At 50.8% G+C, this 22,065-nt stretch overlaps 2 protein-coding genes, 1 long non-coding RNA gene and 1 pseudogene across 10 annotated transcripts; 2 read left to right on the forward strand and 2 right to left on the reverse strand.

Annotated features, from left to right (window-relative positions):
* Positions 1-202: 202 nt before the first annotated feature.
* Positions 203-1,824, reverse strand: LOC109457832 (DNA repair nuclease/redox regulator APEX1; annotated as a pseudogene).
* A 45-nt stretch (positions 1,825-1,869) lies between these two features.
* Positions 1,870-10,303, forward strand: MPI (mannose phosphate isomerase). 5 transcript variants are annotated; one of them, XM_074328293.1, is made up of 8 exons: positions 1,870-1,946; positions 2,416-2,543; positions 3,321-3,521; positions 4,264-4,405; positions 4,754-4,936; positions 6,615-6,788; positions 7,409-7,617; positions 10,086-10,303. In XM_074328293.1, the coding sequence occupies exons 1-8, from the start codon at positions 1,931-1,933 to the stop codon at positions 10,119-10,121; spliced, it is 1,089 nt and encodes a 362-aa protein (XP_074184394.1). In that variant the 5' UTR covers positions 1,870-1,930; the 3' UTR covers positions 10,122-10,303. The 5 variants fall into 5 exon arrangements, with proteins under 5 accessions (XP_074184394.1, XP_019606573.2, XP_074184392.1 ...); XM_019751014.2 differs by lacking the exon at positions 10,086-10,303 and adding an exon at positions 7,909-9,805 and having other exon boundaries at positions 1,879-1,946; XM_074328291.1 differs by lacking the exon at positions 10,086-10,303 and adding an exon at positions 7,909-9,805 and having other exon boundaries at positions 1,916-1,981.
* FAM219B (family with sequence similarity 219 member B) lies at positions 10,304-16,274 on the reverse strand. 4 transcript variants are annotated; one of them, XM_019751011.2, is made up of 5 exons: positions 15,927-16,274; positions 15,633-15,720; positions 14,833-14,910; positions 14,369-14,417; positions 10,304-12,938 (listed from the first exon to the last, which is right to left on the reverse strand). In XM_019751011.2, the coding sequence occupies exons 1-5, from the start codon at positions 16,138-16,140 to the stop codon at positions 12,774-12,776; spliced, it is 594 nt and encodes a 197-aa protein (XP_019606570.1). In that variant the 5' UTR covers positions 16,141-16,274; the 3' UTR covers positions 10,304-12,773. The 4 variants fall into 4 exon arrangements, with proteins under 4 accessions (XP_019606570.1, XP_019606569.1, XP_074184396.1 ...); XM_019751010.2 differs by having other exon boundaries at positions 10,304-12,941; XM_074328295.1 differs by having other exon boundaries at positions 14,284-14,417.
* A 564-nt stretch (positions 16,275-16,838) lies between these two features.
* On the forward strand, positions 16,839-18,975 carry LOC141570640 (uncharacterized). Its single transcript, XR_012494876.1, has 2 exons — positions 16,839-16,977; positions 18,422-18,975. It is a non-coding gene; the product is annotated as an uncharacterized LOC141570640 (long non-coding RNA).
* Positions 18,976-22,065: the final 3,090 nt, after the last annotated feature.

Below are 22,065 nucleotides of genomic sequence, written 5' to 3' on the forward strand. Positions count from 1 at the left end.
GGCCTTCACTCTGTTTCTTCTGCCCAGAACACTCTCTCCTCCTCACCTCTAAGTCTGTGCTTAAACCTCAGCTTCTCAATAGAGTTTACCTAGACAACCTTTTAAATTCTGCAAACTGCCTCCCACTCCCACCCACCCCCTTACTTTTTTTTTTTTAAATTATGGCTCTTTATTTTCACGTCACAGTTCAAAGGAAGTCATCAGTAGCTTTTGTTTAATGTAAAAATACACCCCCACACACACACAAAAACCAAAACCTTGGGCTTAAAGGAAACCCATCTGTCACTAGGAACCTGGTTAAAGGATTCATATTTTTAGAAGGGAAATACAGTGCAGAATTCTCTAGAGAGTAGTTTTTAAAGTGGGGGGGGGTTAAAGCTAGTTTGGGGAGCTTATTTCCCAGGCTCAAAGTGATTTGGGGGAGGTATCACAGTGCTAGGTATAGGGTGATGGGACAGTGGTCACTGCCGAGGGTCTTGGAACACATCTTGCTGTCACACAATGCAGGTAACAAAGAATGAGATGCCAAAAAGTAACCAAGGCACCAACAAACATTTTTGGATGGAGCATTCATCATATAGGTCCAAAAGGTGTAGGCATAGGCCGTGTTGGGTTAGAGGTGCTGGAAACAGTCAGTGGCACAGACTGTAGCAATTCCCCAAAGCCTTGACGCTCTTGTGGAATGAAGCCAGCATTCTTTTTTTGTTTCCCTTGGGGTTTCAAAGGTCAGTTTCTTCATGAGCCACACTGAGGTCCCCACAAAGCACAAGAGACTTGCAGGAAGCCAAGCCCTTCAGGAACTTGTGAAAGGCTCCATCCCAGCGCTGCTGGTACTCCAGGCGCACCAGACCTCGGCCTGCATTAGGTACATAGGCTGTTACCAGCACAAATGTGTCCAATTCAGCCACAATCACTCGGCCTTCCTGGTCATGTTCCTCCTCCCCAGTGCCTTAGGAGACTTTGAGTGGGCACTGGTGGGCGAGTAGTCCCATACCCCTGTTCCCTTCCTTGTCTGAAGGAGCTGACCAGTACTGATGGGATAGTCCCGAAAGCTCTCGATGTTCAGCTGGTAGTTTATTCTCTGAACATTTGGTCTCTTGTAGGCACAGGGTATCTGAGGCTTCTTCCTTAATCCAATCTAAACCCTTCTTCTTAATCCAGGCTCGAAGCCCATCCACATTGCAGGAGATCTTGAGTGTGGCTGATTTGCCACTGAGTAAGGTTTTCTTATCTGGGGATCCTCGTACAGGACTGGCCCCTCTTCTGCCACTTTTTAACTTTCCTTTGCTCCAGCTCCCACCTTGCTCTTCTTGGCCTCTGACTCAGTCTTAGGCTCTTCCCCAACTGCTGCCACCGCTCTCTTTTTCCCAAGCTTTGGCATCACTGTAACGAATACCCTCCTGCGCCACGTCGCCCATCGAAGCAGTATTTTTACCGTTACCTGCTTGAATCTCAGCCTGGCTCTTCCTTACCCGAGCACAAAGAATGGAGCCCCCACCCCTTACTTTAATAGCACTTATTTTTCAACATACGATAAGACTTATTTATTATAATTGTTTGCTTGTCTTCACCAGAATGGAAGCTCTACAAAAGCAAAGGCATCCGTATCTTGTTCTCGGATGTTATATCCAGCTCTTAGAACAGCCCACGCATGGCATTTAGCAGGTTCTCAATAAATGTGTCCGGTGAAGGAACGAATAAACACTGAAACCTAAGATTGCGGGCTAGGAGCTTCTGAGCTGGTGGGGGCTCCTCCTGGTTGCTGAAGGTGGGAGACGGACTCAGAGTGCGGGGATAGCCGCACTGGGCTCACAGGACCCACAGGAGATTCTTGAGGAACTACATTTCCCATGAAGCTCTGGGCGCAGAAGGGCCGCGGGTGCTGCCGGGAAGGTCATACGTGCTTGAAGGCTTGTCGGGTCCCGAGAGGATGGCGGCTCCGAGAGGTGTGCTGTACACCGGGATGCAGGCGAGCGTGGGGGTGGGTCGCGTCCTGGGGACACTTCCCGACATGATTTGCCAGGTCGAACCCACCCTTGGGGCTCCGCGGAAAAATTGATGGGCGCCGGGCAGAGGAGGGACACCAGCGAAGGGGATTGAGCCGTTATTGCAGCGCTCGAGGGGAGGGGGCCGCGCGTGGGTCACTCAGATGGCGTGCGGTGGAATAGGTTCCTCCCGCTCCCTCGCCATCACCTCAGCACAACTATCTGCCTCAGGTCAGCAGAAGATCCTCACTGCCGGATTTGCAGATGGGAACACAGACTTGCAGAGAAGGGTCTCAACTAACAACCTGCAAAACCCCTTATTTGACTTTGTCTGTCAGACAAAACCCTCAGTTCGTGTCTACTTTCCCGGGGACAATAGGGTCTGGCCTAAGGGGTGGAGGAGAAGCTGACCCTCTTTCTGTGCCCCCAGTATTCCCACTTTCCTGTGTGGTGCAGCAGTATGCCTGGGGGAAGATGGGTTCTAACAGTGAAGTGGCTCGGCTGCTGGCCAGCAGTGACCCCCTGGCCGGGATTTCAGAGGACAAGCCATATGCAGAGGTGAGACCCGGGCTGTATTTCAGCCCACTTGACCAGCAGGTGAGACTAAGGGATTTCTCCACTCAAAAGGCTTGAGGCGAGTCACATGGATCAGCTGCGAGTGGGGGAGGCAGTGAAGAGGGAGAAGGCGCTCTAGGCTCTTCAGAGGGGGTTGATGAAGATAGATGTGGCACCAGAAGAAGAAAGGTTTTTGTCATAATAGGCCGAGATTTCCGGTACCTACTTCCTCCAAGAGCTCACAGCACTTACTGAGTTTTAATTCAGCTGTCTTTGACAATTAGAATATTTACTTTGACTAACTTTTTACATTTTTAAACCTAAAATACTAAATATTTCTCCTGCCCGTTTAGTGGAGAAAAAGGCAAAGCATAGGAAGCCTTTAGCCTCTACTTCTGAGACTGGAATAAATGAATGCTAACACCTCACAGAACCATTTGAGAGTCAGAGTTTTTCAGTGACCTTGACAGTTGCAACTGTCATTCTCCTTATGGGACAGATGAGGAAACTGAAACCCAGAGACAGGAAATAACTAGTCCAAGCCTCCCCAGGTGGCTAGAGGCAGAGCCTGGACGAGAGCCTGGGTCTCCTGACTCCTGGTGTTCTGCGGTCTGCTGTCTCCCTTTATGTCCTTCATGGCATAAGCCTTTATGCCCAGTCCTGGGAGCCCCATCTCGGGACTCAGCTGCCCTATGGGGAGCACAGGGTAACTGTGATTTGGGCAGGCAAACTGGTGGTGCCAGTTTCTTTCCTTTCCCCCCAAATTTCCTGTTTTTCCAGCTGTGGATGGGGACCCACCCCCGGGGCGATGCCAAGATTCTTGACAACCGCATCTCACAAAAGACTCTAGGCCAATGGATTGCTGAGAACCAGGACTGCTTGGGCTCCAAGGTCAAGGACACCTTTAATGGCAAGCTGCCCTTCCTCTTCAAAGTGCTCTCGGTTGAAACGGCCCTGTCCATCCAGGCACACCCTAACAAGGTACAGGATCAGTGGGACACAGAGGCCAGGGTAGAGAAGAGCTTATGTTAAGGCCCTCCCATGACTTTTACTCCACCCCTGCCAGGCTCCGGACCAAAGCTAAATTCAGGTCTGACAACTCCGAATTTAGCTCCACAAGGCCCTTTGCTGGGACACATGCTGGCAGGCTCAGTCTAAGTGAACTGCCGATACCTATGCCAGAGGAGTTTCTCCAAGCTTTTTCTTGGGCTCCCTTGACCCAGCCCAGGACTATTCATATCTGCCATTTTCCCAAATGGTTCTTTGGGGGAAGTTCACCCCTTCTAGCGCAGGGCAGGTACCTTCGCCATTGCCTCAGCTCCACCCCCAGGGAGTCTTTCTGCAACAAGCCCAGGAGTCACAGCATAAGCATTGTCTGTCTAAACTCATTTCTAAATGAGCAAAGTAAGACCTAGAGAGGTGAGGGATTTACCCAAAGTCACAGCTTGTTAGCGTCAGAGCTTGGCTTGGTGTTTGGGTGTCCTGATTTGCAGTCCAGGCCTCGTAAAGTCTGCCCCTGCTGTCCCCCAGATTTAACCCATGTCCCTGCCCTGGGTTGGCTGAACCCAGAGTTTCAGCATTATGCCTTGACTGGACTTATTGCCAGAGGTAGGAAGCTACTGCTGTCTGGCGACTGGGGAGCATAGAGAGCAAGCGCTGGGTGGGACTGGTGTCCTGCTAAGTGACGGCACTTGACCGTCCTCTTCCTCTGGCCATTCCACAGGAGCTGGCAGAAAAGCTGCACCTCCAGGCTCCACAGCACTACCCCGATGCCAACCATAAGCCAGAGATGGCTATTGCTCTCACCTCCTTCCAGGGCTTATGTGGCTTCCGGCCCATTGAGGAGATTGTGACCTTTCTGACGAGTAAGGCTGGGCAAAATGCTGAGAGCGTGCATATTGGGCCTAGGATGCATGGGCAACCCAGGGCAGAGCTGGACAGTGGCCAAGAACAGAGGCTGAATGTCACAGGAACAGAGGGGCTGGTTGGCCTCATGAATTCTTGAAGTCACTGAGAAAGGCTCATGAGACCAGGCTCAGGTGTGGTTGCAGTTTGGTTAGCATTGCTTGGCTCCTTGGTTAGGGATGGGATGGGATGGGATGGGATGGGATGGGATGGGATGGGATGGGGAGGCCTCCTCAAATTTCCCACTTCTACGGGTTCCATCTTGCCTTTCCTGATGTGGGCCCTGGCCTGGCCTTGCCTTCCTACAGAAGTGCCCGAGTTCCATTTCCTAGTTGGAGATAATGCAGCAACACAGCTAAAGCAGAGCCTGAGCCGTGACTCCCAGGCTGTGGCCTCTGCTCTGCAGAGCTGTTTCTCCCACCTGATGAAGAGCGAGAAGAAGGTGGTGGTGGAGCAGCTCAACCTGTTGGTAAAGCGGATCTCCCAGCAAGGTGGGTATCGCGGCCTGGGTGCAATGCCCCGCCCGGGTCCCCGGCGCAGACACTAGGCTGTGGGACAGGGTTCTCAACCCCTTTGCACAAGTGGAACTAAAGTGGGTCCGACTTAGATGGCCTGCTGGTGACTTAGCATTTCTTTCTCAGTCTGTGGAGTAGGGCCCTAGGTTGAATGCTGCTTCCTAACTGGCCATGCTCTCCAGGTGGCTGGAGACAGACTAGCCTGGAAGACTGTTAGGATGTCTTTCTCCCAGGCGTTCTGAGGTTTCCCCAGCCCTACAGCTGCTCCCCATGGCTGGATTTGTACTTTGGGCTAGAGAGCAGGAAGAGGAAAGGCGATCCACCCTCTCCTCCAAAGGCCTGATGCCCAGAGCTCTCAATCAGTAGATTTTTCCTGAAACACCTGCTCTGTGCCCAACCTTGTGCTAACTAAGGAGAGTCCAGGAAATGACTGGTGGGTTTGGTCATGTCACCTTTGGGTTGGAGAGACAATACAGTGAAAAACAAGGCAGAAGGGACTCAGCCATGAGCTTATGTGGCACATGTGATGAGACCCCAGCCCCTCGTACAGGTGACCCCAGAGCTCTCCTGGTACTGCCTCTGCACATTTCCCCTGCTACCTTTGAGCCACAAGGACTGTTTTCTGTTTTCTTTGTTGTTTGGTGTTTCCTGTGCTTGCATGCCTGTCCCTGTAGGATTCCTGCACTCGCAGCAGAAGTGATTCTTCCCGCTTGCAGCTCCCGTAGCTCATGTCAGGTATAGCCCTTAGCACCTGTGAGTCTGTCACCACATGCAACTCAGGCCAGGGACCCATCTCTGTGAGCTTTGTGTGGCCCAGTGCTTAGCAGAGTAAGCATTTGGCACGTCTGTATGAAGACATGAAGACTCAGAACCACCCTCCAATCCAGACCAGCTGGTTTCACTGTGGCATTGACACACCCTGCTTTTACTTACAAATACCCTCCCTCCTACACATTCATGACAACTCAACCCTTTCCCAAGAAGCCTTCTCTCACCACTAGCCCAAGCTGATTCGCCCTCCTGATCAGACTGCAGGACACATTTTGGCCCTTAGCACATTCTGCCTCATGCTGTCTGGGGGACCAACCATCTCCATTTGCCTGGGACTGAGTAATTAGCTGCGATGCAGTACTTTCCATGCTGGAAAAGGGGAAGGCCTGGGCTAACTGGCACAGCTTGTCACCCGACATGAAACTCTTGGCTTATCTCCTAACTAGATTTTGAGCTCCTAGATTAGTGGTTCTCAACCAGGGTACATTGGCAGTTGTCTGAGACACTTGGTTTTCTAAACCTGGGTTGGGGTGCTAGTGGTGTCTTGTGGGTAGAGCCCAGGGATGCTGCTGTACATCCTACAGTGCATAGGACGGTCTCCACAACAAAGAATTACCTAGCCTAAAATGTCCATAGTGCTGAGGTTGAGAAACACTGTCCTAAAAAACCACTCTAGTCCTTTTAATGCCTCGTGTAGTGCTGGGCATTTAGATGGTTAAAACGGGAAAAACGGCATCTGTGCAGGCTGGGATCTCAGGGCTGGCTGGCCCCCAAACGATGGGCACATAGCCAGGAGAACATGCCCACCAATTTCTGCACTGCTGTGGACAGGGACTACTCCTGAGTGTTCCTAAGTGGCCTTGGCATGCTCTGTGACCTTCAGTGGCTGCTGGGAACAATGTGGAGGACGTCTGTGGGGGCCTCCTGCTGCAGCTGCACCGGCAGTACCCAGGTGATATCGGATGCTTTGCCATCTACTTCCTGAACCTGCTTACCCTGAAGCCAGGGGAGGCCATGTTTCTGGAGGCCAATGTGCCCCATGCCTACCTGAACGGAGGTGAGCCACGTTTCAGCAGTGAGCCCCACTGCCATCCCCCTTGGGCCTTGTTTCCCCATCCGAACGGGGGAGAGGGTGGTCGAGGAGCCCTTTAAGGTCCCATCGAGCTTTGACCTCCTACGGTTCCTGGGGTCAGCAGGGAAGCAGGCAAGAGGATGATGGGTGCCAGGTCGGTGCTGGGCACTGCTGGAATCGTCACAGCAACCCTGGAGGGCATGACACAGTTGAGCCCTGTCAGCCTGTCAGTGCGTATGGGAACCAGTGTATTGCACTTCCCCTGCGTCATACCGCCTTCATGTCCTATCATCCCAGAGATGGTTTACATTTAAAGTGCACGTTGCCTCTTTTGACGCTGGCTATTTATCCACTCGTGGACAGGCTATTGCAACATAGAGTCTGGGGAGGGTTGCGGCTCCCCCAAGAGTGAACATGACTCCCTGACAATAGCAGGTGACCTGTCACCTGTTTTTGGTGTATTTTAGCTCATTCTCCCAGAGATGCCATTCACAGTTTTACCTAACTGCAGGAGGTCATGGTGCTCAGCTTAGAAGGCCCAGCCCTGGAGAGCCAAACTCCAAGGCTTCCTTTCTCAGCGTAGCACATGACAACTCTGTCCCCAGACTGCGTGGAGTGCATGGCGTGTTCAGACAACACAGTACGTGCTGGCCTGACACCCAAGTTCATTGATGTGCCAACTCTGTGTGAAATGCTCAGCTACACCCCCAGCCCCAGCAAGGACAGGCTCTTTCCTCCAACATGGAGTCAGGAAGACCCCTACCTCTCTATCTATGACCCGCCTGTACCAGATTTCACTGTTATGAAAATGGAGGTAAGGAGGGGGCCAGGGTGGGTGTCTTTTGTGGGGTATGGAAAACCATGGCAAAGGCTACAATGTGGCCTATTCCCTGGGCTGGGTTTCCTTTGTGTCAAGTTCACTTGCGGGGCGGCGGTGGGGGGACAGCCGTAGGGCCTGTACATCCCCTCTATACCAGGGATAAGACATGGGCCTCCATGTTGGCAGGAGCCTGAGCAGGGGGCAGAGGCGGCAGGGCTCTCCCTCATTGCCCCACGAGCTGGCAGAGTGGTCTGAGCTGCACTGGCCTCGTCTCTTCCTGACCAGGTCCCTGGCTCTGTCCCTGAGTATGAGGTCATGGCACTGGACTCTGCCAGCATCCTCCTGATGGTGCAGGGTACAGTGACAGCCAGCTCTCCCACGGCCCAGGCGGCAGTCCCCCTGCAGCGTGGCGGGGTGCTCTTTGTTGGAGCCAACGAGAGCGTCTCACTGAAGCTCACAGTGCCTGAGGACCTGCTCGTGTTCCGTGCCTGCTGCCTGCTGTAGAGGCCACAGCCATCTCCTGCCGTCCCCCGAAATCCTGGCCTCCCTCAGGCCCAGCCCGCCTCAGGCCTAGCCCCGATGCCTTCCCTGCTCTGGACGCTCAGAGGACACCTTAGGAGAGCGGGTGGAGTAGTGAGCTGGAAGGCAGTGAGCAGGCCTAGGCTGACCCATCTCCTTCCCTGGAGGGGCCCATGTCAAGACCAAGGGCTGACATTCCCCTTGTAGTCTCAGCACACCTGAGCCAGACTCAACGCAGGAGACAGCAACTGTTCCACCTACAGCATTAAATAGGCTGGTGAAATCTATGATTAGCTCAGCATGTTACAGCAGAAGGGTAGGTAATTAATTTCTAGGAAGCGAGTTCTGGCCCTGAGGCTGCCTGTTTCATTGGCTGAAGAGAAGGGAAAGGGTAGGCATGTGGACCAGTGTCACGCGAGAGACCCTGCTCGCTGCGCCATTTGCCATGCGAGGCAGCCTGCAGGGTCTCTTGTCCTGCTCTCCACATAAGAACGCAGGACATGGTGAGGCCAAAATAGAACACCCACGGAGCCATAGGTAGGGGAGTCATACCACTGTAGTCTCACTGGAGGCTGGATCCACACGACCTGCAACCTGCTGTCTGCTTCTCTGCCTGCCAACCAACCGACTCTCCTTGACTTGACTCACCAGTGCAGCCGCAGCAATTATATCAGTGGCTAATTGGCTAACTGGTTACAGCCGATGGCCATCCACTACCCGAGCCAGCGCCTTTCCACGTGAGGCCGAGAGCCTGGAAATTGCTCTCTGGGGCTCTGTCCCCACAACCAGTGTAGTTCATGGTTACCCTCTTGCTCTGTCAAAGCAATTAAAGATCACTTGTGTTGAGGCTGTGGGGGTGCAGAGCACCCAGCCTTTGTCTGTCTAGTCCCTGAAGTGGGTAGGCTAGACTCCAGAGCCCTTTTCTAGGAAGGAGAGGGAGAGGCAGCCAGCTTCAGCCTCAGATGTAGTGTGCAGGCTGCAGGCAGGCCTTGGGCCCACCAGCCCTGCAGACAGTGGAAGGTGGGTCTAACAAGCAAGCTTCTCCAGGGTTTCAGTTGGCCTTTGGGCAGGGATCAGCACGCTAAGGCCAGCAGGCGGCATTTACATACTGTCCGCCTGCTTTCTGGTTACAATGGCAAAGTGGGCCCTTCACAGAGAATGTCAACCACTTCTCTAGAGCAGTCATTGTAGATACGGGGACTCAGGGACAGAACAATCCCATCTGTGTTGTGCACAGCAAGCTAGCTACTTGTTCTAAACAGGCAGGACGTACCTAGGAGGGCATCTACTCCCCTAGTGCCTACCCTCTCCGAGCTGGGACACACCTGTGCAGGAGGCTGCACAGCTGTCTGTTTGCCACTGAAGTTCCGGACTGGCAGTCTGAGATCTCACCCCCGATGAGGCAGAGACCCAGGCTATTGGCTCCTATATAGGGTCAGGGTTTAGACTCGCACAAAGGATCTTTCTGGGCTGCTGCCCACACTAGGCCCCCTGTACAGGTGAATTCTAGGAAACTACCTTCAAAAAAGTTCTGGTTTTGAGGTGGCCGGTTAGCTCAGTTGGTTGGAGCGTGGTGCTGATAACACCAAGGTAGCCCGTTTGATCTCTGCATGGGCCACTGTGAGCTGTGCCTTCCTTGAAAAAATAAAACAAAACTGGTTTCTTTGGCCCCCAAATTTCCTCAGCTAGGGGGAAAAAAACAACAAAAAACAAACAAACAAACAAACAAAAATGGGACCTGGGAAGAAAGGGAACTCATTCTAAAGAGATTTGATGTGCAAAGGCCTATTCCATCTATGGTCTCCAGGCCTGAAAATGACACCCATTGAGTACAATAAAGAGGAGAGGTCCTAGGAGGAATGGTCATGGGTGGGGCTGCTAGGCCATTTCTTCATTTCAGAATTCAGAAGGGGCAATGACTGTGGCCTCGGCCTTTCTTATAGTCTTATTGCAGGGTGGCCGGTTTGCTAAATGGTTAGAGCGCAGTGTTTATGACACCCAGGTCGCCAGTTCAATCCCCACATGGGCCAGCAAGCTGCACCCTCCACAACCAGATTGAGAACAAAGACTTGACCTGGAGCTGATGGGTCCTGGAAAAAAACACTGTTCCCCAATATTCCCCAATAAATTAAGAAAAAAATCTGATTGCAACACAAAGATATCTCAGCTAGCATGACTGTATTTGTTATTAACTTACAGAGCTGGAAAAGCCTAAGCCAAGAGCTCTGTAGAGTACTCTGTAAATACCATACATACCCCTCCCATGTGCGAGGTAAGCCCGAATATACCCCTCTCCCCAGGGCACTGTCACCTGCACAATACCCAGTGCTCTGAATTAAGGCAGTTGGGCTCTGGGCACCTTTGTGGGTGACATTTCAGCCTCTGGCCTCTAGCCGCAAACTGACCATTTCTATCCTGCTTCACTGCAGTGCCTGTCCCCCATTCCAGGTTCCTGCAACTTTCCACAAAGGTAATGCCTTGCACACAGGGTCACTCCGCTCTGGAACAGCCTCCCCTGGGATGGGCGCAGCCAGATACACTAGTGTTGATTAACAGCAACAACCACCTGGGGGGCCTTGGTCTTGGGGTCCTGCTGCCACTCACCCCCAGCAGCTTCCAAATGCTTAGGTTGCTCTGCCCTAACCAACTCCCCCACAGAAAAGTGGAACCACGCTTGGCTGCCACAGCCACGTTTGGCCCCCACTAGGTTTCCTGTTACCACCAATGTCTTCCTTTACACTGTCCTACATCTGAGCCCTTTCTTCATGTACACTGTCCACCTCTGCAGAAACCAGAGACCTGGATACAGTCTCTGTGGATGGGCAAGGGGTTCAGAACGGAGATGGCTCACTCACTCCCTGTATAGAGTTGCAGAGCCTCATTCCGGAACAGAAGAACCATCTGCCTCCCCTGCTCCTCGGGCTCTGCCTGCCTCCCTCCTGCTGTGACACTGCTAGATTGCAGAACACAAGCCAGCCACAGCACCCTGGGTACCATCTATTCCTCTGTTTCCTGGGAGTTGAGAAAAGCACCAAGACGAATGCCAATCAAGCAATAGCATTACGCTGATGAGGGTAGTTGACAAATACGGCCTTTTTCTCTGATGTTCGCAGTCTGTCAGTCACCTCACTGACATAGTAGGATGAGTCTGTGCCATCCCTCATATACTCCTCGTGGCCACAGGACGGCAACGGAAACAACAGACCAGGCACTTTTCTCACGTGGGCACACGCGCCAATCCTGACCACCATGCCCCTTTGGCTGGGAACCCTGTCCACTCCCGTCCAGCGCACACCACTGTTCTAGGTGGGGCAAAAAAACAACAGAGCCACTGTAAAACACACATTCTAGGGAGGTCTGTGGTCTCCCGAGATGCTGTCTAGTAGGGGTCATGGGCATCTGCCTGCCTTCTGCTGTGTTCACACGGGGCTAAGAGGCTACGTGGCACCCAGAGGCTTCCTGTGAAGTCCAATCCTGGCATCCACTGTGAGGCCCCTGCTGTGGTCAGAGGACTCGGGAGGTCCGTACACAAGCTAACGGTCCACACAGGGGTAAGGGAGGCCCCCTGCAATGGCAAATTGTCTCCTCAAGCAGGGCCTTGGCAGGGGGCACAGCTCGTCCCGCCATCCCATCTGAGGCTCCGTCTGTGTCAAATCCAGCACAGCTGCGCCAGCATACTTCTCACCCACTGCTACTTCTCAATTTAAAAGGCTAAACAAATAGGAAGGCACCCGATTGCTCCCTGCAGCTCCCTCTGCTGGTACCAAAAATGGAGGCTTCTGGGGAAGCTCCAGTCCCTTCACCCAAACTTTAGCTCAAAGACGAGATGGAGAAACTGGCTGAGATCAAGGAGAAGAAAGGCGACCAAGGAAAGACAAATATGTACGTAGTGGAGCAGTGTGGAACTCTTCTCTAACTAGGGCTGACCAGACTCACTAAACCTACCCAGACAGCTGAACCAGTTGGGGACGCTCTGGGTTCCAAGGTTCTGGAAGCCTTGATCCTGCTGTGTCATCAAGTAAGCTGCTGTCCTCCCTGCCATAGTAGGACAGGCACAACCAGAAGAGGGCCAGGGGGCCCTGCTCTACGCTCTCCTGAAGGGCAAACCCGTAACCAATCTTAGAGGTAGGAAAAGGAGAGCTTAACGAATTTCTTAAACTGGTCCCAAATAGTTAAGTTCTTTTTCAAAGATTCTCAGCTGCAAGCCGCAAGTGCTATTTTCTGCCTCCACACACCACCACCCAGCACTGCCTGGGCACGAAAGCTCTATTTTTTCCCTCCAATAGAGCATGATGACAAATACCAGTCACGATATCTTCAAAAGTCTTTCTTAGCCAAACTTGTCACTCACTATTAAGAGCCATAATTCCTCTATTCCTGCCCTTATGAAAATGGCTTCGCCAAACTCTGCTCCAACGGCAGAGGAAAAACACAGAATTCCACCTATCACCCAGATGGGGGCCCTGGCCTGAGAAGCACCGGGAAGGGGTAACTGCAGGTCACTGACCTTCCTAGAGGGTCAGTGCCTCCAGTGATTCTGGGGCTGAGGCAGTTCCCATTGCACTGTGACCTATGAAGAGCCAACAGGGCTCTGCAGGTATGGCGAGCAGGGCCCATCTTAGGGGTTCTGTCTACTGGAGGTTACAGGAGGAAGAGTCCCCAAGACAGCACCAGCAGCAGGAACACGTGGAGGAGGCCGCAGACTTGGGGGGGATGAGGTCCAAGTCCTCATCATCCGGAATCTCATCCAGGTGATACCCATCCTGGAGCAGCTGGCGGCTCACATCCTGGCTCACCTGCTAAGAGCAGGAGAGAGAACTGTAAGCTAGGTGGCAAAGCAGAAGTGACCGCTGCCCAAAAGGCAGACCCACGTTCCCCTCACAGAGTTTCCTGTCCACGCTCCACCCTCAGGCCAACCCCACATCCCCGGACTACAGGAGGCAGTGCCATCTCTTCCTACTTGTGCCTCGCCCAGCAGCGAGGGGTACCCAGGGGCCTGAGCCAGTGCTGTCCAGGCTGCACTGTCATGAAACCCCAGGGGACGTGCTCTCACTAAATACTGAGGCATCTGATGTAAATACCAGATTCCAACTTATGTTTGAAAACCAATGCTCTGACCACTCCCACTGGGAATCCAGACTGGTCCCCATGAAGGCTGAAGAATATGGCACAATGATACCAGAACAATGGGGTAGCATAGTGAAGGAATATGAATTACAGTAGAACGGGGTGGAGAACATGTCCTTCGATGCCAGCAGAGCTCGTTCCCTGCAAAGTGGAACCCGTCAGCCTGGCTTTACCAGTTCCACTGAGCAGAAGGAAAATCAGTCTGGGTGAGTGTAGGACTTTCTTTGACTCTTGGTTAATTTTTCTTTTCTTAGTTTTAACAATCTTAGGTACCCAGCTATTCAAGGAGGACACAATTTACAAACTGCCTCGATTCTCTTTGGCAGAAACTCGGGGGTAGTCAAGGGTTTCCAGGAGAAAAGGGAAGAAATACCAGTGGAGTACAGTCAGGTCCCCAGCACTTCACTTCTGTCAAAGGCAGTGAGCTGCACATGCCACAACTTTATGTCCCTCGTTTCTGTCTGGGACAATCACTGAAAACATGTCCAAAAGGCCAGCCCAGGAGTATCTTAGTCTGAATTGTTCCATAGATGGAACAACTGAAGGAACAACAGTTGTTGGGCCTGGAAGAAAGCAAGCTGGGTGGGGCAGGGACAGGAATGCTGATCTCAGATCAAAATCAAAAGAAGGGAGACTAGAATTACTGTGTGACACTGGAGGGCAGGTCTAGGGACACTAAGAGCAGGCAGCAGGAGACGTCTCACATTAGTGAGGAAGACCTGGCTCTAAGAGCTGCCTGAAAAAGGAATGATGTGTATGTGTTGTGGGGAGGGCAGGCAGCGAGGTTTCTTGGAGGCAGTGAGTACCCAGTTACAAGAAACATCCAAGCAAGCAGAGGCTGGTAAACACTTCGCTGACATTTATCTAGAGGATTCCTTTTTCCAGTGCTGGCCTGGACTAGAAGACTGGTGAGGTCATTTCCAGCCCTAAGAGTCCTGGATTTTCAACAGTGCTCCTTAGACACCTATAGCTCTGCTAGGGGACAGGGGCAGAGTAGAAGATTGGAGAACCAACCGGAATCTGGCACAGTGCCGTGCATACAGCAGGCACTAGACAAATGCCTGAAGCCTGGCCCCGCACAGGAAGGCTCTGGACTTGCCTCTGCAGAGGAATACCCGGAGGAGTATGTGGATTCCAGCTCCCCATCACTAGGAGAAGAGGCAGACAGTCAGTTCACAGGGGTGCCTGTGGGGCACAGTTGCAAAAGGCAAGGTGGGGAGCATGCAAGGGGGTCTGCAGGCCTTAGGAAGCAAGAGCACACCACACAACTCCAGCCCAGAATCTGCTGTGAGTACAAATGGTTCCTTCAAGGGCTCCAGAAGGGACGGTCACTGACACGAACAGTGCAATACGAACTCCCCCAGACAAGGCTGGTGCCCCAAATCCAAGAGCAGCACGAGTCCCGAGTCCTCTAAGCAAGCCATCTTGGGAAGGGATGGCGCTCCAAAGGCAGTCCTGAACATGCATAAGGCTCCGCGAAGAGCAGGAACTAGTGAAGCGACCAAGCAGCCTGCAGTTTTACCCCATCGCTCCCCAAGGGCTACTTTCAAGGGGAGCACTCACCTGTCAGAGTCGAGGGACACGAGGTTTTCATCTGGACTCTGACTAAGCGCAGTATAACCCTTGTTAAACTTCACTGACCTGAGGGGAGATGGGGGAGAAATCAAGCATAGATGAAGCACCGGCATTGACAGAGAAAGCCAGAGTCGTCGCCCTTATGGAAAAAGAACGGACTGCACTACTCCTGACTTGCCTTCCATCTGGTCACACAGCCACCACCGCCAGCCATGTATCTGGCTACAGCTCCTCAGAATATGCACTTCCCTGCACCACGCCCCCTAGTGCTCGGGAGGAAAAAGCACACCTCCTCTTTCATGAATCAGAAAAAGCAACCCCCAAACAGCTCATTTAACCGGAGAACAGACAAAATGCACTGCTCAGGCAAATCCCCTCACCTGAGTTTCAGCTCTTATCTGTAAGAGAGGCCCTGGACAATGTCCTACCCAGCCCTCAGAGTGTAACCATTCTGTTTTTAAAAAATAACAGCAAGGGCTGTTCTCACTGCTCTCCATCTTCACTCCTAGGGACCCAGCCATTATGCTCCCCCTAACTTAGTGAATGAGTCTATGCCCTGACAAAACTCTCTTATTCCACAGCACTTTCCCTGACACAATCACATCTTTAAGGGGGGCTGGGGTGGGGGTGGGGTCCTTCCTCTTCCTACTTTAAAACAGTGAACCTGACAGGTTGGCGTCAGGGGAATCCCTAGCTCCGCCTTAAACGTGCGTCCTCGGTCTCCCAGTCCGAAGACTAAGGCCTTCTCTGCAAACTGCTTGCACAGAGGAGGTGGCGCCTGCTGACACCTTTTCCCTGAAGAGTCGGGGCGGTTCGGCGAGGCCCCCAGCATGCCTTTTCTCCGCAGAACGGCCTTGGCCAGGTCCCGGTGCTTCTCTGGAAGTCAAAGGGCCCAGGTCAGCAGGGTCTCCCCCACTCTGCCGTGTCTCCCAAACGCCAGGAACCCACTCTTGCTGAACAGATTTTCGGAGGCGGGAACAGGCTATAGGTGCCCCTCCGGAGTCGCCCCAGCGGGGCTCCGGATCTCTCACGGGGGACGCGGCAGCCCGCCCAGGCACAGACCCCCATCGGGCTGCACTCACGCAGCTTCGCCTGAAAGGAAGGCGCGCGCATCACCATGTACGGCCCCCGCTTCTCCACAGCCGCCGAGGTCCGCTCCCCCAGCCGGGGGATTCTGCGGTCGCTTCGCCCGGAGGGCGGCTCCGCAGCTCCTGCCACGCGGCCCGAGGCCTCGCTGGGCCGGGGTCCGGATGTAGATACCCGCGCGGCGTACCCGCTGGGCTCCACGGTCGCCATGGCCTGGTCACGCCCCGCCGAGTGGGTAAAAAGCGCTCAGCCGGGAAGGAGGCGGTCTTTGAACACGACGGCTGCGCGCAGGCACGGGCCGTACCTGCACAGGCTTCCGGCCCCGCCTCGCTGGGCGTGGCCCGGATGCCACGCCCTTCCGTGGGCGGGGTAGTTCCAGTCCCGCCTTTCTGGCGCCGTGCCGTTCTTGCAGTTAGTCTGAACCTCGGGCTGCCCAGGGTATTTCTTTCTCGAGTCAAAATCAAATATAGGTGTTTATGGAGGGCCGCGGGTGTGCGCGCGCGGACCGAGCCGTTTACGCTGCTGCACACACGTGCTCTCCGCGGTCTCCCGGGTCAAATGGCCACAGCCGGACTTCCCCCAAGGGCGGGCCCTGGAGAGCTTGGGTTGAACCTGAAAGAGCTGTAAGAGAAAGGGAAGTATTAGCGCTCTTCTCCAGAAAAGGAAACAGGCCCGAGGAGAGGTTCAAGAACCCTGCGGAGGTCACATAACTAGAGGCAGTGCCAAACCCACGTTATTTCCAACACTACGCGGTGTTTGAGACCTTGGGCGAGGCCAGATCCTCTATGGGCCTAGTTTCCACATTTTAAAATAGAACCAACGTCACTATCCGTCGTACAGCGACAAACAAGGGTAAAATAGGCTGTAGAAAGAAGGGTGAAAGTGCGCTGAGCCTGTGTGTGGTAGGGCACGGAGCTGTCACTGCTCTTGACTTCTCTGGCCCTCAAGGGATGTGCTTGTAACTGGCTGGAAAGAAGCTCCAGATCCTTGTAGGAACTGCCAAATCTCATGAGGCTGTCCAGAGGCTAATTTATTGGCCTCCACAGGGTAAGTCAACAATGTGCAACTTCTGAGCCCCCAGGGGCTCAACCACCCAAACAGTTGAGCAAGACTGTGCGTTAGGATAGAAAAAAAGAATTTAGGGATGGAGTTTTTTAAACATTAGAAGCACAAAGGAATGCTAACAGTTTTGATAGATTCTACCCATTTTGACCTCCAGAAATGCCAATTTCCTATGACCTAACTTAATGTTGAAACCTCCTGACCTCCCAGTGAAGCTGGTTACTTACCCCTGCTACTCAATGAGACTGAGACTTGGTCAAATTCACTAGTTAAGTGGTAAACCTAGAATTTGAACCCAGCGCCCTGTGGACTCGAAAGAAATGATGTTGCCTATTAAATTGATGGGGACTTCAAGAGTCAAAGAAAATGTGATTGAAATCCACTCAATGTCACAAAATCTCCAGGAACTTGTAGTAAAAAAGAGGCGGGGTGCCCTAATCCAAGCCCCTCCTGAGTCTCATCAGCGCTCAGTTAATTGCTATGTGATTGAACATGGACCCTGAATCCAGATTAATTGCTCTGTCACTTGCTGGCAAGTTATTTAACCTCTTTATGTCTCAAGTTTCTTTAGCTGAGAAGTGGGGATGATAACAGTACCTGTTTAATAGCATTGTGAAGTTAAATTGTCATGTGCTTGCAGTGGCACTGAGCGTGTAGTAACCACTCAGAAATGTAGTCTGACAAAGCTTACACAGTGTTTTAAGTACTCAGTGTTTATTATCTCACTTGGCTGTGTGCTCCCCAAGGTCAGACTGCCTTACTCACTTAGCATCCCTTGTTTTTAGCACAAAGTCATAATTTACATATTGGTTGAATGAATGTCCTGTTTCCTCCTCTTTAATGTTTAGTTAATTTAGAATCATAGAACTTTGGGGCTAGGAGGAATCTTAGAAATTATATAGTCCAAACTCATTTTATTAATGAAGAAATTGTGATTGCCCAACTGTCCTGACCTGGGTGTGGGCAGTTCTCTTTCCTGTTTAAGATATTATGTTCACCAGGAATCTAAGAAAAATAAATTACTTTCCACTGCCCAAAACAAACACAAAGAATAAAGACTAGGTTGAAGTGGATGAGTCTCCTGGCAAGAACTGCCACAGCACACAGGGCACAAAGCCCCTCTTCCTCCCCTTCTACTCAGTCCTATAGTTTTTAGTGTACAGGTCTTTCACCTCTTTGGTTAAATTTATTCCTAGGTATTCTTTTTGATGCAGTTGTAAATGGAATTATTTTGTTAGTTTATCTGATATTTCATTGTTAGTCTATAGAAATGCAACACATTTTTATACATTCATTTTGATTCTTGCAACTTTACTGAATTCATTTATTAGTTCTAGCAGTTTATTGTTTTTTGGTGGAACTTTTAGGGTTTTCTATATATGTACCATGTCATCTGCAAATAGTGACAGTTTTATTTCTCCTTTTCCAGTTTAGTTCTTCTTCTTGCCTAATTACTCTGGCTAGGACTTCCAATACTATGTTGAATAAAAATGTTGTTCCTGGGCCAGCCCGGTGGCTCAGGCGGTTAGAGCTCCATGCTCCTAACTCCGAAGGCTGCAGGTTCGATTCCCACATGGGCCAGTGGGCTCTCAACCACAAGGTTGCCAGTTCAATTCCTCGAGTCCCCCAAGGGATGGTGGGCAGCACCCCCTGCAGCTAAAGATTGAACATGGCACCTTGAGCTGAGCTGCCTCCCAGATGGCTCAGTTGGTTGGAACGTGTCCTCTCAACCACAAGGTTGCCAGTTCAACTCCCGCAAGGGATGGTGGGCTGTGCCCCCTGCAACTAGCAACGGGCAACTGGACCTGGAGCTGAGCTGTGCCCTCCACAACTAAGACTGAAAGGACAACTTGAAGCTGAATGGCACCCTCCACAACTAACATTGAAGGGACAACTTGAGTTGGAAAAAAGTCCTGGAAGTACACTCTGTTCCCCAATAAAGTCCTATTCCCCTTCCCCAATAAAATCTTAACAACAAAAAAATGTTGTTCCTGATCTTAGACAAAAAGCTTTCAGTTTTTCACTGTTAGTAGGATGTTAGCTGTGGGCTTGTCATACATATATGGACTTCATTTCATGTATGTATTTATGTATGTATGTGTTTTGGTAACCTGCTCCCCCAAACAAGGCTTGCCCTTTATATATGGCCTTTATTATGTTGAGGTACATTTCCTCTAAACCCATTTGTTTTTATCATAAATGGATGTTGAATTCTGTACATTTCCTCTAAACCCATTTGTTTTTATTATAAATGGATGTTGAATTCTGTCAAATGTTTTTTCTATATCTGTTGAGATGATCATACGATTTTTACCCTTAATTTTGTGTTTCAGGTTGATTGATTTAAGGATGTTGAATCATGCTTGCATCTCTGAAATAAATTGCACTTGATCATATGATCCTTTTAATTTATTGTTGATTTTGGTTTGCTGATTATTGTTGGTTTATTTAACCTATTGTTGATTATTATTTGATTTGGGTTTAATATTTTGTTGAGGATTTTTAAATCTGTGTTCATCAGGGGTGAATTTTTTTATCCAGCAGCTTCCGAGGCTCTCTTTCCCGTCTCACTAGATTTCAGACTCTAGCCTTCGACTTCACCCATTATTGGTAGAGCACAGAAAACTAACAGATAGAGCCCATGAAGCTGCAGGTCCTTCTGGGCTCTCAGGTCACTTGCCCCACCTTCATCCCCACATTAATTCGTGCTACTTCTCTCTAGGGAGAGAGATTTCCCAGTCTTTGGAACATCCTCATATGGCAGTGCCTTACCCACTTTATATACGTATAAGGAAACTGATGATTACTGGAGCTGACTTTCCTGAGACCACAATGTTGTAGAATTGAGAGCTGAATCCTTATCTGCCTCAAAAAACTGTCCTCTTTTTATACCAGTCAGGTATCTTTTTTTTTTTTTTTTTAAGATTTTATTGGGGGAGGGGAACAGGACTTTATTGGGAACAGTGTGTACGTCCAGGCCTTTTCCAAGTCAAGTTGCTGTCCTTTCAATCTTAGTTGTGGAGGGTGCCGTTCAGCTTCAAGTTGTTGTCCTTTCAGTCTTAGTTGTGGAGGGCGCAGCTCAGCTCCAGGTCCAGTTTCCGTTGCTAGTTGTAGGGGGCGCAGCCCACCATCCCTTGCGGGAGTTGAGGAGTTGAACCGGCAGCCTTCGGAGTTAGGAGCACGGAGCTCCAACAGCCTGAGCCACCAGGCCAGCCCCCAGGTGTGTATCTTTAATGTTATGGACCGAATTCTGTCATTTTCCCACCCCCACCCCCTAAATTCCTATGTTAAAATCCTAACCCCCAATGTGACTGTATTTGGAGATACAGCCTTAAGGAGGTAATTAAGGTTAAATGAGGGTAGGGTCCTAATCCAATAGGACTGGTGTCCTTATAGGAAGAGGAAAAAACACCAGGGTTGTGCACACAGAGAAAAAGGCCTTGTGAGGACACAGTAAGAAGGCAGCTCGCTATCTGCAAAGGCAGGTAGACAGACCTCATCAGAAACCAACCCTGCTGGCACCTTGATCTTGGACTTCCAGCCTCTAGAACTGTGAGAAAATAAGTTTCTGTTCTTTAAGCCACCCGGTCTGTGATATTGTTATGGCAGTCCTAGCACACTGCTATAAATGACAGTCTCCAAAATTTTAGAGAGAAATGTGCAGAATCTGCCTCCAGAGCATAACACTTGCTCCAACAAAATACTTTTAGAATTGAAACACTGGGCAGAAAGCTAATCATAAATAAAGGCATGGCCACAGCTGTGGAGAGCATCATGGCTCTTGTCTCTGTTTTTGAATGAACTTCCCCAATGTAGGAAAATGATGCAAAACTGGGCAAAATGAACAATGCCTTTGCAAAATGTGAAGATGGACTCCTTGTGGTAAGGACAAGCTCCCTGGCAACTAGTTAAATAGACAGCAAAAACCGTGGTGGCAGCTAGCAAAGCTTGGTAAAGAATGGCTAGGCTACAACCATTTTCCCCAGCACCACACTCATGATGATGACTATAATTAAGGCCTAGTTTTTCATTCTCTTTATAACCCTGCAAGGTAGCTCCATTTTTAGATAATAGAACTGAAGCATGGGATGGGTAGGTAACTTAACCAGTCAAGTGGGTAGTAGATTGGAATGTGAACACAGGTCTGAACCCCAACTTTATTTCTCCACCTTATTATGGTCATAATGCAACATATTATGCTGCATTACATTGCCTTACATCAGCTGATGGGTAGATGCAATAAAAAGATGTTAGGGCATACTGTCATCGTGTCCCTGTTGAGGGGATATGATTGGAATTTCCCATCATCTCTGCCATATTCTTACCAAAAACATTTAACTGGATTTTAATGATGAGGAAACAATCTGGCAAATGCAAATTGCAGTGCATTCTACACCACCATTGGTCTTGACTCTTTTTCTTTTTTTTAAAGTGTTACTGGGGAAGGGGAACAGGACTTTATTGGAGAACAGTGTGTACTTCCGGGACTTTTCCAAGTCAAGTTGTTGACCTCTCAATCTTAGTGGTGGAGGGCGCAGCTCAGCTCCAGGTCCAGTCCCCGTTGTTAGTTGCAGGGGGCAGAGCCCACTATCTCTTGCGGGAGTCGAACCGGCAACATTGTGGTTGAGAGCCTACACTCCAACCAACTGAGCCATCTGGCCACCCGGAAGCTGAGCGGCAGCTCATTGACTTCATTCTAGTGGCGGAGGGTGCAGCTCACTGGCCCATGTGGGAATCGAACCGGCAGCCCCGTTGCCCAGAGCTCGTGCTCTAACCAACTGAGCCTCCCGTCCACCCCTGGCCTTGACTCTTTCGAAAAATAAACTATTTTATGCCAAACTTTTTGAAGCATATTGACAGTATTGTGGTTATGTAGGAAGAGAAAGTCCTTATTCTTAGATGTCTACTTAAGTATTTAAGGGTAAAGTGTCATGTCTGCAACTTGCTTTCAAATGGTTGAGAGAAAAAGTGTGTGTATATACTAGATATAAAACAAATGTAGCAAACCATTAATTGGTCTGAAATTTTTCAAAATAAAGAGTAGGAAAGAAAAAGCTAGACACCCCATTCTGT

The sequence above is a fragment of the Rhinolophus sinicus genome, linkage group LG03 (genome assembly GCF_036562045.2).
Source record: "Rhinolophus sinicus isolate RSC01 linkage group LG03, ASM3656204v1, whole genome shotgun sequence".
In the NCBI taxonomy this organism is placed as follows: domain Eukaryota; kingdom Metazoa; phylum Chordata; class Mammalia; order Chiroptera; family Rhinolophidae; genus Rhinolophus; species Rhinolophus sinicus.

What these genes read in the sequence shown, in the direction of transcription:
- MPI (XM_019751013.2), top strand. Translation starts at nt 2,150, where the DNA reads ATGGCGTGCGGTGGAATAGGTTCCTCCCGCTCCCTCGCCATCACCTCA. An exon ending in AGGACAAGCCATATGCAGAG is followed by an intron (nt 2,544 to 3,320) that starts GTGAGACCCGGG and finishes CTGTTTTTCCAG; the next exon opens with CTGTGGATGGGGACCCACCC. An exon ending in GATTGTGACCTTTCTGACGA is followed by an intron (nt 4,406 to 4,753) that starts GTAAGGCTGGGC and finishes GCCTTCCTACAG; the next exon opens with AAGTGCCCGAGTTCCATTTC.
- FAM219B (XM_019751010.2), bottom strand. Translation starts at nt 16,140, where the DNA reads ATGGCGACCGTGGAGCCCAGCGGGTACGCCGCGCGGGTATCTACATCC. An exon ending in CCCGACTCTTCAGGGAAAAG is followed by an intron (nt 14,911 to 15,632) that starts GTGTCAGCAGGC and finishes ATCTCCCCTCAG; the next exon opens with GTCAGTGAAGTTTAACAAGG. An exon ending in GTGTCCCTCGACTCTGACAG is followed by an intron (nt 14,418 to 14,832) that starts GTGAGTGCTCCC and finishes CTCTTCTCCTAG; the next exon opens with TGATGGGGAGCTGGAATCCA.